Here is a 19,333-nt window from a genome sequence, read left to right as displayed (position 1 = left end):
AAAGGCATGTGCCACCACCGCCTGGCCCCTTTGACATTTCTTATTATTGTTTTGAGATCCAGTTTTGCTATGGTAGCCCTAGTTGGCCTTAAAATTATCTTACTCTTCTGAGTTGTGCTTTTCTTTTTTTCCTTTTCTTTCTTATTTTTTTTCTTCTGAGACAAGGTTTCGCTGTGTAACAGTGATAGCTGTCCTGGAACCAGCTCTGTAGACCAGGCTGGCCTTGAACTCCCAGAGGTCTGCCTGCCTCTGCCTCCAGAGTGCTGGGATTAAAGGTATCACCACCACTACCTGGCCCTTGCATGCATTCATGCATGCATTCATTCATTATTTTTTATTTGCCCAGCATTTCACTTTCTGGAGCACTTGAGTGCAGCTTTTTCTGTGAATGCACGTGTTCAGCTGCGTCAGGTATACCAGACGGGCTTGCCAGGCCTTTGTTTCATTTGATAATTTTGACACTTACCTCATCCATAACACACTGTAATCTAGTTCTAATTGCGTGTTTGTTTCTTTGAACACACGGATGGGCTACTCCTTGCAGACTACCCTCCAACTTGTGTCTGGTGCTGTGTGGGGTGACTGTCTGTGTGTACTAGGTGTAGAACGGTGTGACTGTTGTCTTGGGTGGGTGCTCCTAGTCTCCAGAGAGTCCACCAGAAGCATCCAGAGCTTTTGGGAACATCTCCCATGAAGTGTGCTTCTACAGGAGCCTCCTGGTTGCCATCCCACTTTCCCCAGCATGCACCTCCACCTTCACTTGTTTGCTGGGCTTCACCCATCATCCAGGAACTTCAGGCCGCTTGTCTGTGCTCTCCCAGCTGCCTTTTGCTCTGTGCACTCACTCAGACCTGGTCATTTATCTACCTCATTACCCTGTTCTTTTTAATTGAGATGGAAATTACATTACATAAAACTCTCCACTTTTAAGGACAAATCCAGTATCTGCATTAAGCTCCTAAAACACAAAGATATGGTGACTTACACCTTTGATCCAACACTTGTGAAGCTGAGGCAGGGGGATTACCATGACTACATAATGGAGTTTCAGTCAGCTTGGCTACAGAAAGAGATGCTTTCTCAAAAGGAGTGGGTAGGCTTGAAGTATAGCTTCAAGTGGTAGAATGCTTGCCTAGCCTGCATGAAACCCTGGAGTCAGTCCCAGCCCCCCCATGAACCGGGTGTGGGGATACATACCTGTTACCCTAGCTCTCCAGAGGTAGGAGGATCAGAAATTCAAGGCCAAACTGTACTTGCCTGACAATCTGACTGTGAGTCCCACAGCCCTTGGTAGAAGAAAGGAGAGCCAACTCTAGCAGTTGTGTTCTCTCTCTCTCTCTCTCTCTCTCTCTCTCCCCTTCTTCCTCTCCCCCTCTCCCTCTCCCCCTCTACCCCTTTGTGTGTGTGGATTAAAACCTTTTTCTTTCTTTCTTTCTTTTTTTTTTTTTTTTTTTTTTGGTTTTTCGAGACAGGGTTTCTCTGTAGCTTTGGGGCCTGTCCTCGAACTAGCTCTTGTAGATCAGGCTGGTCTTGAACTCACAGAGATCCAACTGCCTCTGCCTCGCGAGTGCTGGGATTAAAGGCGTGAGCCACCACTGCCTGTCTAAAAACTTTTTCTTTTCTTTCTTTTTTTTTTTTTTTTTTACCAGCTCGGCAGTTTTTGTGGTTTTATTTAAACACAAATAAAACGTGCACACAAGCCATCTACTCATTCTCTTCGCTGCGCAGCCTGGCGTTGGGATTGGTGACTCTGATGGCCAGCTGCGCTGCTCTTTCCACGATGGCTTTTCGGTTCTTGGAGGAAACATTGTGAGCAATCTCAGCACAGTAAGACTTGTTGCACATCAGCAGCACCTCCAGCTCCTTGACGTTGTGGACCAGAAACTTCCGGAAGCCACTAGGCAGCTTGTGCTTGGTTTTCTTGTTGCTTCCATAACCAATGTTGGGCATCAGGATCTGGCCCTTGAATCTTCTCCGCACCCTGTTGTCAATACCTCTGGGTTTCTGCCAGTTTCGCTTAATCTTGACATATCGGTCTGACTGGTGCCGGATGAACTTCTTGGTCCTCTTTTTTGACGATCTTGGGCTTCACCAGAGGCTGGAGGGCAGCCATGATGCCGCAAAGGAGATGGCAGCCACCTCGCAGGTAGCGCCGAGGAAGAAGCCTAAAAACTTTTTCAAAAGAAGTCATCCTTAGCTGTGTAGTGAGTTGGAGACCAGCATGGGGTGTATAGTCTTTGGAGCATTTTCATACTTGTATTTTATGAAAGTAAGAAATCTGAAGGTTATTTCATGTGGTCTCCACTTACAATGAAGAGCTGAGACAAGCTGATGTGTGCTTAGGTCACAATAGAAAAGATGAAGTCTCAGCATACTGCCCTGAGCACACACCCATTACACTAACACACATTTTATGCTGCTTACTGTTTTCCAACAGGCAAGGACCAACATCTAACCGGCTAGTCTAGACCTACAGGCTTTTCTTAAACCCTCAGATACAGAATGAACCCTTCTGCAACAATAAAAATAGACAACATTGGACCAAGAATAGAACTTCTGAACACACTGAATTCTTTTTTTTTTTTTTTTGGTTTTTCGAGACAGGGTTTCTCTGTGGCTTTGGAGCCTGTCTTGGAACTAGCTCTGTAGACCAGGCTGGTCTCGAACTCACAGAGATCCGCCTGCCTCTGCCTCCCAAATGCTGGGATTAAAGGCGTGCACCACCATCGCCCGATTCACACTGAATTCTTTTTTGTTTGTTTGTTTGTTTGTTTCGAGACAGGGTTTCTCTGTGGCTTTGGAGCCTGTCCTGGAACTAGCTCTGTAGACCAGGCTGGTCTCGAACTCACAGAGATCCGCCTGCCTCTGCCTCCCGAGTGCTGGGGTTAAAGGCATGCGCCACCACTGCCCGGCTCACACTGAATTCTTTATCAGACAAAAAGGGATGTGCAAAGCTCAGTAGGCACCAGAGTTGTTCTGCGCTTATAGCATGTGTCAGGCTGGGGAAGAGGTTGACCCCATGAGGCTTCAGCAGTATGCGAAGTTGGTAGTAAATGCGTGGTCTTGCAGTACTTTCCTCGTGCATGGAACACATTTCATGGCACTGTTCTGACTGTTGCTGTGTTCCTTGTTGCTGACTGTTCCTTGTGCTGAACCACCTGCAAGAACATGCAGGGTATGAATTGGAAGATGTGGACGTTGTGGTTTGTAGTCTCACCAATGGAATGGCTGAGTGCCTCAGCCTTCTAGTGAGTTTGTCTCCCATAAATCAGCTGCCTTTACCTTTAAGTGGGAGCCCATTGCTTCTGAGCCCTTCGGTGGGATACGGTATAAAATCATGTTTCCGAAACTGGTTATTGTGGCTCACACCTTTAATACCAGCACTGAGAGCCAGAGGCAGGTGGGTCTGTGTACGAGTTTAAGGCCAGCCTGGTCTGTATAACTATAGAGCTCTAGGCTAGCCAGTGTGGGCTACATGGTGAAACCCAGTCTCAGCATGAAACAAGGGCAGTGAGATGGCTCAGTGGGTAAAGCGTCTGCTGCCAACCCTGACAACCAGAGTTTGAATCCTGGGATCTACATGGTGGTGATGAGAACTGTCTCCTGTGGTTATCCTCTGGCTTCTGTATTAATGCTGTGGCTTGTATGTCCATACATATGCACACATACAAAACCTAAGTAAAACGTGCTAAAACAAAAATCATCTGCCCTCAGAAATAAATGCAGTTTCTCTATTTTAACTTTTTTTGGTCTATTTTAACTTTTGATTCAAGTTTTGTGTTTTTTTTTTTTTTTTTTCTGAGACAGGGTTTTTCTGTAGCTTTGGAGCCTGTCCTTGAACTCACTCTGTAGACCTCAAATTCACAGAGATCTGCCTGCCTCTCCCGAGTGCTGGGATTAAAGGTGTGTGCCACCACTGCTTGGCCAAGAATTTTTTTTTTTTTGAAAGAAGCAAAATTTGAAGAGAAAGACTTTTCTGTAGATTTGGGGGCGGAGGGAGACATGTTTAAGAGAGGAATAGTGGGGCTGGAGAGCTGGTTTATTGATTAGAGCACCATGGCTTTCCCAGAGGACCTGATTGAATTCCTAGCACCTCAGTGTGGCTAACACCCATCGTAAATCAGTTCTGGGGTATTAGCCGTCCTCTTATGGTCTCCAAGGGCATTGCATGTGCATGGTGCAGACATAATAGAGACAAAATAGTCATATATATAAAATATATACAAATAACAAAACAAAAGGACAGTAGTACACGCCCAAGAGTAGCTGTGACTTCTTGAGAGAGGATTACGTCACTGGGATCTTGGAAGCTCATTTAATGGAAGACAAGCTCTTGAGTTAAGATGCAGGCAGGGATCCCAGGAATAGGTTGGGATTATCCCAGAAAAGGCAAGCTTGTTTTCTTTTCTTTCTGTGTGGTTTCCAGGCCTGTAGTGGCCTCACTTAGGTGATGGTAGGAGGCATCACCTCCTGTGGCTAATGTGACTGATGAAGTGGAGATGTCCGGGTGTAGCAGAGGAGAGTTGGTGAAGCTCTCTCTGCCTGTTGGCTCTAGCACGTTCTGGATGACAATGACAGCCCCCACCCCAGGCCCAGGCAGGCTTTCTCTGTGTAGACCAGCCCGGCCTCAAACTTACTCCCAACTGCTGGGGCTAAAGACGGGTACTACCATGCTTAGCTGAGGGATTTATTTTATTTATTTATTTTGTTTTTTCAAGACAGGGTTTCTCTGTGTAGCTTTTTGAAGCCTGTCTTGAAATTCGCTCTGTAGATGGGGCTGGCCTTGAACACCTGTCTCTGCCTCTTGAGTGCTGGGATTAAAGGTGTGACCTACCACTGCCTGGTGTAACCTTTATTTTTTTTTTATTTTTTATTTTTTAAAACAGGAGACATCTTAATTTGAATTAGGAAGATCAACTTCTAATCAGGAACTTTTTTTTTTATATTTATTTATTTATTATGTATACAATATTCTGTCTGTGTGTATGTCTGCAGGCCAGAAGAGGGCACCAGGCCTCATTACAGATGGTTGTGAGCCACCATGTGGTTGCCGGGAATTGAACTCAGGACCTTTGGAAGGGCAGGCAATGCTCTTAACCACTGAGCCATCTCTCCAGCCCATGTAACCTTTATTTTTATGTGTAGGGTTTTCTGCCTATGTGTATATATATGCACCACATGTGTGCAATGCTTGTAGAGGCCAGTAGGTGTCAGATTCTCTAAGCCTGGAGTTAAAAAGAGTTGTGAATTGCCATGTTAGTACTTGGAATTGAACCCAGGTCCTCTGGGAGAATACTCAGTGCTTTTAACTGTTGAGCCATCCCTCCATCTCTCCATCTTTCCACTCCTCCCCCTGCCATTCTGGTTTTTATTTTATTGTTTGAATGACTGCTTGTGTCCTGCTGTGGTGTAGTTCTGCCATTATACCAGCCTTTGGCCACTAGTTATTGCTCTCCCCTATGCCTGTCTAGTTTACCTTGTTTCCCCTCTTGAGTTTAATCTTTGTGTGTGTGTGTGTGTGTGTGTGTGTGTGTGTACACGAGCATGTGCACATGCCTGTATGTTTATGTGGGAACAGGTGCACACGTACCATATTGTGAATGGTGAACGTGGGGGTAAGAGGACAAATTTTGGGAGTTGGTTCTTTCCACCCTGTGTTCTGGGGTCAGACTTGAGGTCATCAGGCTTGCGTGGCATCAGCCTCCATCCCTTAATCTTAAGGGACTGAACAGAGGGAGAGATCTATTTTCAAGTGCTTGTGGCTGCTGGCAGGCGCTGGCCATGACTATTGAGGACAAGAACTGCTTGGCTGGCAAAGCTAGGGCTAAGAGGCACTGGTACTACAGATGGCTTTGTAGTTGGGTTCTACTGGAAACCTTGTGGGTCTGTATTTTAAATTTAAAAGATTAGTTTTTATGTTTTATGTGTATATGTAAACAGAGGCCTGCAGTGCCCATGGCCAGCAGAGGGTTTTGGATTCTATGGAACTGGAGTTAGAGATGGTTCTGAGCCATCTTGTAGAACTGAATCCAGGTCCTCTGCCTGAGCAAGTGCTTTTAACTACTGAGGGAGACACATAGACAGGCAGATTGGGGGGGGGGCAGGAGAGGGTGGGAGAAGCAGGGAGAGAAGCATTGCAAAGTGCCCAGATGCACTTGGTGACCATAGCTTCCTGAGACAAGAGATAGGGGTGGAGGCAGGAGATGGGCTGTGACTCTGGGGACACAGGCGCTAAATAAACACCGCCCTCTTGAGACTTAGCAGTCAACAGACTATTATGGGCTGTTAGGGGCATGGTCTCAAACATGCATATTTATTATTGGGAAATAGTTTGTAAATACTTTGCTATCGGCTATGGAATGAGGGGAGGGGGCCTAAATTTTTATATCCTTCACACTTACAGTCCTGGCCCCTGCCCTCCTCTTTATACCAAAAGGTTGATCTTCATTAAAACTGCTCTTAAGATATTTCAGTCATTTAGCAAAACATGCTATGTACCAGGACTAGGACCCAGGTGAAGAGGACATGCACTCTCTTTCAGGGAGTGTCAATCATTTTCTGGCCTGCATACTCTCTTCCTAGCTTGTCAGATAGTACAAATTTACAATAGTGGCCTTGGAACCACATGCTAAATAAATGCACAGTAAATAGTAAATACACTAACATGGCTTTGGTGTGTGTGTGTGTTTGGTTTTCAAAACAGGGTTTCTGTGTGTGTAGCTTTGGCATCCTGGAACTTGCTCTGTAGAAAGGCTGGCCTTGAATTTAGAGATCTGCCAACCTCTGCCTCTTGACTATGAGATTAAAGGTGTGCACCACTACCACCTGGTTTACGTTTTTTAAAGATCTACTTACTTATATGTGTATTGGCATTTTGCCTGTGTGTGTATCTGTGCACCACATTTCTTCAGTGCCTGCATAGGCCAGAATGAGGCATTGAATCCCCTGGAATTGGGGAAACAGTTGTGAGCTGCCATGTGAGTCCTAGGAACTGAACTCAGGCCCTTTTTAAGAGCAAGTGCTCTTGCCGGGCAGTGGTGGTTCACGCCTTTAATCCCAGCACTTGGGAGGCAGAAGCAGGCAAATCTCTGTGAGTTCGAGGCCAGCCTGGTCTACAAGAGCTAGTTCCAGGACTGGCCCCAAAGCTACAGAGAAACCTTTTCTCGAAAAACCAACCAACCAACCAAACAAACAAACAAAAGAGCAAGTGCTCTTAATTGCTGAGCCACCCACCAGCTCTGTGAAATATGATTTATAATTGTCACTGTGGCTGTTTAAGGATGTCATCTCAACAGAGATTATAATGAACTGTCTGATTTTCTTTCTCCATACTAGGATGTATGACAACATGTCCACAATGGTGTACATAAAGGAAGAGAAGTTGGAGAAGCTTACGCAGGATGAAATCATTTCTAAGACAAAGCAAGTGATTCAGGGGCTGGAAGCCCTGAAGAATGAGCACAACTCCATCCTGCAGAGTTTGCTGGAGACACTGAAGTGCTTGAAGAAGGATGATGAGAGCAACCTGGTGGAGGAGAAATCCAGCATGATCCGCAAGTCTTTGGAGATGCTGGAACTCGGCCTGAGTGAGGCGCAGGTATCAGTGGGTGACACTTAGTCGTGAATGGGCTTAGAGAGTAGGTGTGGGCCGGTACCCAGGCAGCAAACAGCAACCCAGGGCACATTGCTTTGAGTGTCTGAATAACTCTGACCTAGAGGTGAGGACAGTGGAAGCATACATGTCCCACCTGAGGACTTGTGGCCCTGTAGGTAAACCTAGTTCAGCCGGGCCGTGGTGGCGCACGCCTTTAATCCCAGCACTCGGGAGGCAGAGGCAGGAGGATCTCTGTGAGTTCGAGACCAGCCTGGTCTACAAGAGCTAGTTCCAGGACAGGCTCCAAAACCACAGAGAAACCCTGTCTCGAAAAACCAAAAAAAAAAAAAAAAAAAAAAAAAACCTAGTTCAAATTCAGTGCACTGGTGCTTGGCTTCTTCTTTAGTGTTCTGCTTGTACAGTTAGTGAATGAACAGGAGACAGACTTCTGGGTCACCAGTTTTTGTCTTTTTTTTTTTTTTCGAGACAGGATTTCACTGTAGCTATCAAGCCTGTCCTGGACCTAACTCTTGTAGACCAGGCTGACCTCGAACTCGGATCTGCCTGCCTTTGCCTCCCAAGTGGTGGGATTAAAGGCATGTACCACCACAGCCTGGCTTCCATTTGCTATTTATTTATTTATTTATTTATTTATTCATTCATTCATTCATTCATTCATTTATTTATTTTAAATTGATATTTATTGAGCTCTACATTTTTTCTGCCTCTCCCCTCCCCCCTTAATCCTCCCCCAAGGTCCCCATGCTCTCAACTTACTCAGGAGATCTTGTCTTTTTCTACTTTCTACTTCCCATGTTGATTATATCTATGTACTCTTAGTGTCCGTATTGTTGTCTAAGTTCTCTGGGATTGTGTTTTGTAGTCTGGCTTTCTTTGTTTTATGTTTAAAAACCACCTATGAGTGAGTACATGTGAAATTGTCTTTCTGTGTCTGGGTTACCTCACTCAAAATAATGTTTTCTAGCTCCATCCATTTTCCTGCAAAATTCAAGCTGTTGTTACTTTTTTCTGCTGTGTAGTACTCCATTGTGTAAATGTACCACATTTTTCTTTTCTTTTCTTTTTTTTTTTTTTGGTTTTTCGAGACAGGGTTTCTCTGTGGTTTTGGAGCCTATCCTGGAACTAGCTCTAGTAGACCAGGCTGGTCTCGAATTCACAGAGATCCGCCTGCCTCTACCTCCGAGTGCTGGGATTAAAGGCGTGTGCCACCACCGCCCGGTTTACCACATTTTTCTTATCCATTCTTCAGTCGAGGCATTTAGGTTGTTTCCAGGTTCTGGCTATGATAAACAAAGCTGCTATGAACATAGTTGAGCACATGTCTTTGTGGCATGATTGAGCATCCTTTGGATATATACCCAAAAGTGGTATTGCTGGGTCTTGAGGTAGGTTGTTTCCTAATTTTCTGAGAAATCACCACACTGACATCCAGAGGGGCTGTACCAGCTTGCATTCCTACCAGTAACGCAGGAGTGTTCCCTTTTCCCCACAACCTCTCCAGCATAAGTTGTCATCAGTGTTTTTGATCTTGGCCATTCTTATTCTTTTTTTTTTTTTTTGGTTTTTCGAGACAGGGTTTCTCTGTGGCTTTGGAGCCTGTCCTGGAACTCGCTCTGTAGACCAGGCTGGTCTCGAACTCACAGAGATCCGCCTGCCTCTGCCTCCCGAGTGCTGGGATTAAAGGCGTGCGCCACCACCGCCCGGCATGGCCATTCTTATTCTTATAGGTATAAGATGGAATCTCAGAGTTGTTTTGATTTGCATTTTTCTGATGACTAAGGATGTTGAACATTTCCTTAAATGTCTTTCAGCCATTTTAGATTCCTCTGTTGAGAGTTCTTTGTTTAGATCTGTACTCCATTTTTTTTTTTATTGGATTATGTGATCTTTCAGTGTCCAATTTCTTGAGTATATTTTGGAGATCAGACCTCATGACCATGTCCTTTGCTTTACAGAAGCTTTTCAGTTTTAGGAGATCCCATTTATTAATTGTTTCTCTCAGTGTCTGTGCTGCTGGGGTTCTATGTAGGAAGTAGTTTCCTGTGCCAATGCGTTCAAGTGTACTTCCCACTTTCTTTTCTATGAGGTTCAATGTGGCTGGCTTTATGTTGAGGTCTTTGATCCATTTGGACTTGAGTTTTGTATATAGTGATAGATATGGGTCTATTTTCATTTTTCTACATGTTGATATCCAGTTATGCCAGCACCACTTGTTAAATATGCTTTCTTTTTTCCACTTGATATTTTTTTGCTTCTTTATCAAAGATCAGGTGTTCGAAGATGTGTGGATTGATATTTGGGTCTTCTGTTTGGTTCCATTGGTCCTCTTGTCTGTTCTTATGCCAGGACCAGGCTATTTTCAGTACTGTAGCTCTGTAATAGAGTTTGAAGTCAGGGATTGTGATGCCTCCAGAAGTTCTTTTATTGTACAGGATTGTTTTGTCTATCCTGGGTTTTTTGCTTTTCCAAATGAAGTTGAGTATACTGTTCTTTTGAGGTCTTTGAAGAATTTTGCTGGGATTTTGATGGGCTATTTATTTATTTTTTAAGATTTATTTGTTTATTATGTATACAGTGTTCTGGCATGTGTGCCTGCACACCAGAAAAGGACACCAAATCCAATTACAGGTGGTTGTGAGCCACCATGTGGGTGCTGGGAATTGAACTCAGAACCTTTGGAAGAGCAGCCAGTACTCTTAACATCTGAGCTATCTCTCTAGCTCCCCAGTTTTGTCTTATATAAAGAAAGTCACCAACGAGTGAAGTGTTTACCTAAATTGTTCTATTATTAATAAAAACTTAGGAGTCAGGTGTTTGGACATAAACCTGACAGATCAAGAAAGCAGCAGAGGAATGACTAGCTGATCCTCTCCACCTTCCCAGAATGAAGAGACCATGAATCTCTTCAAACCCCTCCCTCTCTCTTCCTGTTTCTTTCTATCTGGGCCCTCTAAAAACTCTATGGCTAATTCGGGTCAGCTAGTTATGGACTTCTCCCCCTCCCCTTGATTCAAGGTTGACTTACTAATAGTCTCAGAGTGTCACAGTGCAACCAAATATCCCGCAACATTTCCCCCCTTTTGTCTAAATAAAAATGAGAGGTTTTAAATCTAACATAGTTAAATTATATACAATAGGAACAATTACCAGATATTATCTAAATAAAAAGGAAAGGTTCTAACTCTAACATAGTAAAACTATATACAAATAAGAATAATTATCAGGTAAGAATTACATTTACAGTGTCCAATCCATTTGTATTTGGCAAGTTCAGAGAAATTACTCTATTATCTATTCTGTCTTTTTGTTTTTAAAGATTATTTTATTATGTATACAATGTTCTGCCTGCATGTGTGCCTGTAGGACAGAAGAGGGCACCAGATCTCATTACAGATGGTTGTGAGTCACCATGTGGTTGCTGGGAATTGAACTCAGGACTTTTGGAAGAGTAGCCAGTGCTCTTAAACACTGAGGCATCTCTCCAGCCCTATCTGTCTATCTTGATGGGTCCAAAGCTTTATAACTAAAACATTTTGTATCATAACTTGTATTACCATCTTAAAAATATCTTTTTAGATCTTAAAACATTTTCTTAGATAAACAACTTGAACCTTTATGCCTTTCAACCTTATAAACTTTATATCTCTTTTGTAAGTTTCTTTTCTGAATTTGGTAACAAAGGAAACTGTAATTATCTAGTCTTCAACCTATTCAGAGACCTGAGAAGGATAGACTGTTACCTGAATAAACATGAAGTACAGGGCAAACAACTTTCAGCACTCTAGAAATGACAGAGATGGCTGGCTGGACAGTCACTCAAGATTCCTGTGCAATGTTGGGGTATTAATCTTCAGCCTGCAGGCCTAGAATATTTGATAGACTTTTCTGTGAAGCAGGAATTTTGAAGGACTGTCCTAACATGTCTTGGCAGTCACGTTTTGAGTCCCGTTTATACAATTTGGACAGCATATTGTCGGTAGTTGAGGCAAGGGCAATTTCCTTGCTAACTTTGTCACAAATGAAAGCAAACTCCATGTGGGGGTTCTTCAATGCCTACCAACGTTCTGTGAAGTAGAGTGGTCCTGCCAGGGGCAGACATGTCTCACTGTCATAAAAAGCCTTATGTTATTATTCTGTAGATCTCTGAAGTGTTTAAATGAAGATCATCTGTGTATCTAGAATATATCTCTATTTGGCCTTGAAAGCATACCTAATATAACTATAAATTTGATTGTTATAGATGACTAACTCCTAACTTGCATTTCTTTATTATCCTAAATAAATTATAATAGTAGCTTTCAAGGACTAGAACTTTACATTTTGTTCGTTTGTTTGTTTTGTTTTGTTTTTCAAGACAAGGTTTCTCTGTGGCTTTGGAGACTATCCTAGAACTAGCTCTTGTAGGCCAGGCTGGGCTCAAACTCACAGAGATCCGCCTGCCTCTGCCTCCCGAGTGCTGGGATTAAAGGTGTGCACCACCACTGCCCAGCAGAACTTTACATTTTTAAATGAGCTGCATGAGTACAATACTTTAAACAACAAGAGCAGAACCACACACACAGTATGGTCTAACAAAAATAATCTTAAATTTGTATCAATGTGCAAAAATCCATACCAATGTAAAATATTTGAGATTAATAGTTATTTTTTAGTGTAAAAGTAGATTCAGTAATCTACCCTTATATCCTATCATTCCTATATCTCCTCTTTTTTATCTTTTCAGAAAGAGATTCCTTAATCTCACCTCTTTTGCTTAGTTTCCTTCCTGACCATGACCATTAACAACTTGCAACCAACCCCCCTAATTGATGATAAGCATCCATAATCCACTGAACAGCCAGAAACCTCTTGGGAATGTAGGCACTGTATTCTTAAAATTACTTCCTGTTGTCTGGGGGTAACAGCATCTTTAGGAGACCCTGGGGAAATTGAGATGATCGTCAAGTCCTGGGAGAGAGAGCTGTTGTCCAGTCTTGGTGTGATGGGAACATGTAGGATTTATCTGAAGTCCTGACTGCACCATCTCAGCTAATTGCCTTGAAATTGTCCCGAGCAGTTTGTAGTCCAAAGCTGATTTCTGGGTGATGTTTGTCAGCTTAGCGGCATCTGCAGAGCCCCATTATCTTGAAGACCTCAAAGGTCGCTGCCAGGATTGGTCACGGTTCCCTGCAGGAATTTAAATGTCATATGCAGCAGACTTCTGAGAGGCTGAAGGACCACAGTCTGTTAAATACATCCAGGACACACAAACTTAGTTCCTAGTTACCTGTTTCAGATTCAAGCCAGAAATCATGTAGATGAATTCCAGATGGTTTCCAGGCTGAGAAGTGCCTTTTCCATTAGCTGATGCCCCTGGATGCACCAGGCTCACGTATACAGGGCTCTCTGCTTGCCTCTGCTGGGCTTAAAGGCCTACACCACTAGGACAGGCTTGTCTGTTTCGTGTGTGCATGCACATTCCTGTCATGGCACGCACAGGAAGGTTCAGACGACCTATGGGAGTCCACTACGTAGGTCCCGGGAATTGGACTTCGGTCGTCAGGCTTGGTGGAAGTTCTGTTGTTGAAAGGTTAGGAACATGGATTCTTTTGCTTGGTAGATGATAAGTTTTGTTTGTTTGTTTGTTTAAAGGAAATAAGAAAAAGCCTGCCTTATGGTATTTCATATCTGCCTCTGGAGTGTTGCGATTAAAGGAGTGTGCCACCACCGCATGGCAGTGTTTCATATTTTATACCTAGAAGGATGGTTGTCCAGTTGCTATGCTATGACCAGAATAGGCAAATACATGGCCGGCAGAGGGCAAGGCCAAAGCTTCCTGGCTTCCTCTGCCTCTTGTTGCCTTAGTATGGCTAGGATTGTGCTGGTATTTTCAGCAGTTGGTGGTAGTTATGGAGATGCTTCCCTTAGTGATGAGGATGATTTGCATTCTACCCTCCCAGCTCCACCTCTGGCCCCTTACCTGCCTGCCCTCCAACGGACACATGTACCCTTATGTGGAAGACGGCCCATGCAGTTAGGCTGGCTGGTCTGCTTAGAAAGCGGAGTGGATCAGAAGAGGAGGCATGTGTATTCCCAGTCCGCTGGAGGTACTCTCACAGAGAAGTGGCATGCAGATGTTCCAGCTTGTACTGTGACACTCAGTGTGTAATCCGTGCAGAGGGCTAAAGGAGAAGTAAATGGCAGGTCTTGTTTACATGTACCCAGAGAAAGTTCTGTGAGTGAGCTGGAGCTGGAAGCCCACATGTGCCCAGGTTTCTCCAGAGGCTGCAGTATGCAAACATCTCTTTTGATCAGGTGATGATGGCCCTGTCCAATCACCTGAATGCCGTGGAGTCAGAGAAACAGAAACTACGTGCTCAGGTTCGTCGTCTGTGCCAGGAGAACCAGTGGCTGCGGGATGAACTGGCCAATACACAGCAAAAGTTACAGAAGAGTGAGCAGTCTGTGGCTCAGCTGGAGGAAGAAAAGAAACATCTGGAGTTTATGAACCAGCTGAAGAAATACGACGATGACATCTCTCCCTCGGTGAGTGGCTCTTGCCAAGTGTGGTACCCATGCTCTGCTCCAGGAAGTGCCAGTAGACAATCTAAAAGCAAGTCTTGTCCAGGTGTGGTGGCTCATGCCTGTAATGGCAGCACTTTGGAGGCACAGGCAAGGTCAAGGCTAGCTTGGTCTCTATAGTGTGCACCAGTTCAGACAGAACTATATAACAAGACCCTGTCTGGAAGAGAACAGAGTAATAAGAGCAAGTCTTTGCATTTTACTAGGGAGTTTGCTACCAGTTCTGTTCACAGATGGGTTTTAGTTGCTGATGTTTGTGCTCAGATCTGCTGACTTGGCTTTCCAGTTGATGCGTCTGGGCTTCTGGGCTTTGTTTCCTTTGGCTTGTTTTTCATTGAGTGGGGTTCATTAGTAGCACTCTGGCTTAGCTGAGTAGGTGTCTGTGTTTTTTGGGGATGGAGATGGAACTGGAGCTGTGCATGTGATAAACAAATGCTTTTCCACTGAGCCGTGGCCCCGGTTCTTGCCCCCATCTGACCATCCTGACCATCTTTCATTTGAACAGTCCTCAATTGCTTTTCATGGTTGGTGTCTTTGGAGAATGCATTGTGCATCTCTGTGGGGATGTTCTAGAAGGGAGACTTGCTTACAGTTTATCCCTCCAGAGGCAGTGCTGTCACCCTCATCACTATGTTGTCACTGTTCTGTGCACTGTGAAGACAATGTAAAACTGACAGGGAGCCCTAGTGTACCACTATAGACATGAGACCAGGACTTCCTCCCCTCTATTGCTCTTGGAGGTGTAGGTGTACCATTTTTTCCTGCTTAGCAAACAGGAAACATCTTTGATTTCCAGCAAGTCTTCCCTCGTCTGCTAGAATTTGATCTGAAAACAGTAGAAGATCTAAGGTCTAGAAACGCAGTCAGGCTCTGTGGTGTCACACCACGGCCTGTAGTCGAGTTTCCTCAGTTTTAGTCCACCAAACCCTGCCTTGCTCCTTTTATTTGTTTCCTTTTTTTCCTCTTGGGGTGGGGGTTACCTCAGGCAGGCCTTGACAGGGTAGGCAAGTTTAGCAAAGTTACTGCTCTTTACTAAACCGTTGGATAAACCAGGCTACAGATGATCATACATTTAATTCTGAAAAAACTGGCTAGCTTATCTGGTCTAGTAAATAAGAAGAAATGTTATGTTAAGGATTCCCAGGCAGCGTGGGTTCTGTGGAGTGATGCTCTGGGTCTCTTGTAGGAGGACAAAGACTCTGATTCTGCCAAAGAGCCATTGGACGATCTCTTCCCAAATGACGAGGACGACCCAGGACAAGGAAGTAAGTTGCACGTGTGTGGCCATGCCACTGAACATGTTGCATGTGTGCTGCGTTCTCTCTGGGGACATTCATGTCACAGTTTGCGGAGCCTGTACTTAGCCTGTGGGATTACACAAGGTCTCATTATGATAGCCCAGGTTAGTCTGGAATTTTTTTTTTCCCCAAGATAAGGTTTCTCCATGTAATTGCCCTGGCTGTCCTAGAACTCACTCTGTAGACTAGGCTGGCCTCAAACTCACAGAGCTCTGCCTGCCTCTGCCTACTGAGTGCTGGGGTTAAAGACGTACGCCACCAGGCCTGGCCCCCATTTTTTTTTTTAAAGATTAAAAACCTTTATTTTCTGTGTCTAAGTGTTCCATTTACACATCTATATATATGCACTGTGTGGTAGCCACAGATGTCAGAAGAGGGTGGCAGAGCCCCTAGAAATGGAATTACAGCTGGTTGTGAGCTGCCATGTGGGTGCTGGGAACCGAACCCTAATCCATTGAGGAGCAGTAAGTGCCTACTCTTAACGACTGAGCTCAGACTCTTAATTCTTCTGTCTCCTCGTCCTTCTCAATGCTGGAACTGTAGGCATGTTCTACCTCTCCTGGATGATTGCCTGTTTCCCCAAACTCTAAAGCAGATAGTATGTGTTCGAATATTAGTCTAGAGGCCAGACCACAGTGGACAGAGCTGTGAGTCTTTGCAAGGTTCCAGAAGTCAGAGCTGCCTACTTTTCCTTTAGTTTCTCACCTGGAGCAATCAGTCTGCAGGCTGTTATCTTCTGGCTTGCTCAGGGATTACCCAGGAAGTTTGAGTTAGAGTATGCACTGACTTGGAACTAGGATGTGGGGTGAAGTGTGACCCGCTGTGTCCTAACCACTCTGCCATGCACCTTCTCTATGCAGTCCAGCAGCAACACAGCAGCGCTGCAGCCGCCGCCCAGCAGGGGGGCTATGAGATCCCAGCACGGCTTCGTACGCTCCACAACCTGGTGATCCAGTATGCGTCACAGGGACGTTATGAGGTGGCGGTGCCCCTCTGCAAGCAGGCCCTGGAGGACCTGGAGAAGACTTCTGGCCATGACCACCCCGATGTGGCCACCATGCTCAACATCCTGGCCCTGGTGTACAGGCTAGTCCTTGGCTTACTGCATTAGACTTTCTGAGAGGCAGCTTTGAACCAGCCTGCTTTTTGCAGTGTTTCATAAACGTCTATGAAACAGCTTTCCAGACTTCCCATCCACTTCAAACAGCCAGCAGTTAATTTAGACTGTTCAGCCAACTCGGTGATTGGGGTCTCATGGGACCAGAGAAGGTGCTGCCTATAGCCACTGGGCCACCGCTTCCATAGTAGCCACTTATGCCTTTCTACACTGACCAACGTATCCATTTTTGACTTCTTTTAAAAATCTACTTTATGTGTACATGTGTTTTGCCAGTTTGTATATGTGCACCATGTGTGTGCAGTACCCTTGGAGGTCAGAAGAGGCCCCCAGTCTCCTGGAACTGGGTTACAGATGGTTGTGAATTACCATGTGGGTGCTGGGACCAAACCTGGGTTCTCCTCGGAGCAAGTGCTCTTAACCTCTGAGCTGTCTTCCAGGACATTTTCCATTAGGACAATCTCCCAAAATGGGTTCTCATTTAAACCTTTGCCAGTTCTTTGTTTTTTTTTTTTTTTCCCAAAGAAAGATATTTATTGAGGTATAATTAGTCATGGGGAGAGTGGGACATATGTACAAAACACATTAAACTCTGGGAAAACTTGAGGTTGGATGAAGGGCAAGTTCTTAAAAGCAAAAACTGAGGAAAAGAAGTGAGACAGGGTTTCTCTGTAGTTTTGGAGCCTGTCCTGGAACTAGTTTTTGTAGACCAGGCTGGCGTCGAACTCACATAGATCCGCCTGCCTCTGCCTCCCGAGTGCTGGGATTAAAGGCGTGCGCCACCACCTTCTGGCCCTTTGCCAGTTCTTAGTATACTTTGCCCAAATGCTTTTTAGAGGAGCGCGGTCCCTTTTAGTGGAGTGGTGGCCCTTTTTGCACCTGGGCAGTGCTTCCCTGTGGGGAGTGTTGGTCATTTTATCCTTCTTGTTAGTATTGTCAGATTTTGTTTCAATATATATTTCTTTGAGTTTACATACACATACATACATTTACTTGGTTTTTCAAGACAGGGTTTCTCTATGTAACAGCTCTGGCTGTCCTGGAACTAGCTCTGTTGATCAGGTTGGCATTGAACACATAGAGATTCGTCTTCCTCTGCCTCCCGAGTGCTGGGATTACAGTGTGTGCTACCACTGCCTGGCCATAAAATTTTCACTTTTAATCTGAACTTCCTGGTAGGTTTCAGTCTCACTGTGCTTGGTTGGTCCCTGAGCTCCTGACTGAGCAGGTTTAGGACAGGTATGGGTCTCTACCAACTTGTGATTTCGGTTGACTGCTGCTGGCAGAGATCCCGTTCTGTCTGATCCACACATAGACTCTGTCCACTGCTCTGGGCTGCCTCCTTAGGTCAGCACTGCAGGGAGTTTCAAAATTGCATTTAGGCTCCGGGCTGGAGAGATGGCTCTATGGTTAAGAGCACTGACTGCTCTTCCAGAGGACCTGGGTTCAATTCCCAGCACCCACATGAATGCTCACAACTGTTTGTAACTCCAGTTCCAGGGAATCTGACAGCCTCACACAGACAGACATGCAGGCAAAACACCGATGCACATAAAATAAAGATAAATTATTTAAAAAAAAGATTCAGGCTGGCTTGTAGTAGAGAAAATGCTTAGCATGCCTGAACGCTGGGGGTTCAGTCGTCAGTGTCAGCAGACGGTTGGCTAGACCTCCAGCTGAACACTGACATGTGTTTTGGTTTAGGGATCAGAACAAGTACAAAGACGCAGCCAATCTCCTGAACGACGCCCTGGCTATCCGTGAGAAAACCCTGGGCAGAGACCACCCCGCGGTGTGTATGCTTGCTTCTTCCAGCCGTTTACACTTGCTTTTCCCCAATACATTTTTGTCCAGCTCATGCCAATGTCGAGGTCAACGGGGAGGGTCTGAGAGCCACCTTGTCCCAGATGGCACCAGTAGGGCCTGCTCAGGTAGTGACATGCTCATACACTCGGTCACTTCTGATTTGTAAGGTCACCTCCTCAGATCACTGGCTCACTTCACTTTGATCCAAAATCAAATCGCATGTCCTTTTCTAGATTTGTTCCCAAGAATTCATGTTGTCTTTTTATAGAGTGGTGAGATTTGCACAGAGGTCTGTTTTGTTGGCTTTGCTGATTGAAGAACAATTGAAAAATCAAGATCATGTTGCTTTGTTTCATTTCAGTGATCTGTTTTGTAGCAAATCCCTCTGATGTGATGAATGTGTCACGTGCATGTGGGGGCATCTGGGACTCCCCTTCCTGTGGCATCTCTTACAGCAGCAGCTTGTTGTGCCCTCTGTCTTGGCAGGTGGCCGCGACTCTGAACAACCTTGCAGTACTCTATGGTAAACGAGGGAAGTACAAAGAGGCCGAGCCACTCTGTAAACGAGCCTTGGAGATTAGAGAGAAGGTATGGGGCAGCAGAATCGTTTTCTGGGAAGGTGGTCATTCCACAGTGTGAGAGCTGAGCACTGTGAGGTGTTGTTATGTTCAGTTACTTACAGTGACTCACCTTGAAAGACAGAAGCCTGCCACGTGGGATTGTGTTAAGGGTGGCTGCTTCCTGCTGTTGATCAGGGTCCAAGTGGCAGGTGGGCAATGCAGCGTCTCCATTTCAGTGGTGGTATGCACTTGTCATTAAAGAAATTTCAGTTTAAAAATAAGTTTATAGCTGGGCAGTGGTGGTACACACCTGTAATCTCAGCACTTGAGAGGCAGAGGCAGGTGGATCTGTGAATTCAAGGCCAGCCTGGTTTAA

General features: G+C 44.9%; 1 protein-coding gene and 1 pseudogene across 14 annotated transcripts in view; one reads left to right on the top strand and one right to left on the bottom strand.

Annotated features, from left to right (window-relative positions):
- Klc1 (kinesin light chain 1) overlaps nt 1-19,333 on the top strand; it is a 56,863-nt gene that overhangs the window by 7,100 nt on the left and 30,430 nt on the right. For all 14 annotated transcript variants that reach the window (XM_041633232.1, XM_041633234.1, XM_041633230.1 and 11 more), the window contains exons 2-7: nt 7,336-7,597; nt 13,910-14,140; nt 15,363-15,441; nt 16,335-16,560; nt 18,296-18,383; nt 18,884-18,985. In XM_041633232.1, the coding sequence (XP_041489166.1) occupies nt 7,337-7,597; nt 13,910-14,140; nt 15,363-15,441; nt 16,335-16,560; nt 18,296-18,383; nt 18,884-18,985 (987 nt within the window). In that variant the 5' untranslated portion in view covers nt 7,336. The remainder of the gene's footprint in view (nt 1-7,335; nt 7,598-13,909; nt 14,141-15,362; nt 15,442-16,334; nt 16,561-18,295; nt 18,384-18,883; nt 18,986-19,333) is intronic.
- Nucleotides 1,654-2,113, bottom strand: LOC121434354 (annotated as a pseudogene).

This window comes from Microtus oregoni, unplaced genomic scaffold (assembly GCF_018167655.1).
Source record: "Microtus oregoni isolate MIOR12 unplaced genomic scaffold, Mior012 000043F_ref0000047, whole genome shotgun sequence".
Taxonomy (NCBI): Eukaryota; Metazoa; Chordata; class Mammalia; order Rodentia; family Cricetidae; genus Microtus; species Microtus oregoni.
Note: the sequence above shows the minus strand (reverse complement) of the source record. Positions and strands in the feature narration are given on the sequence as shown.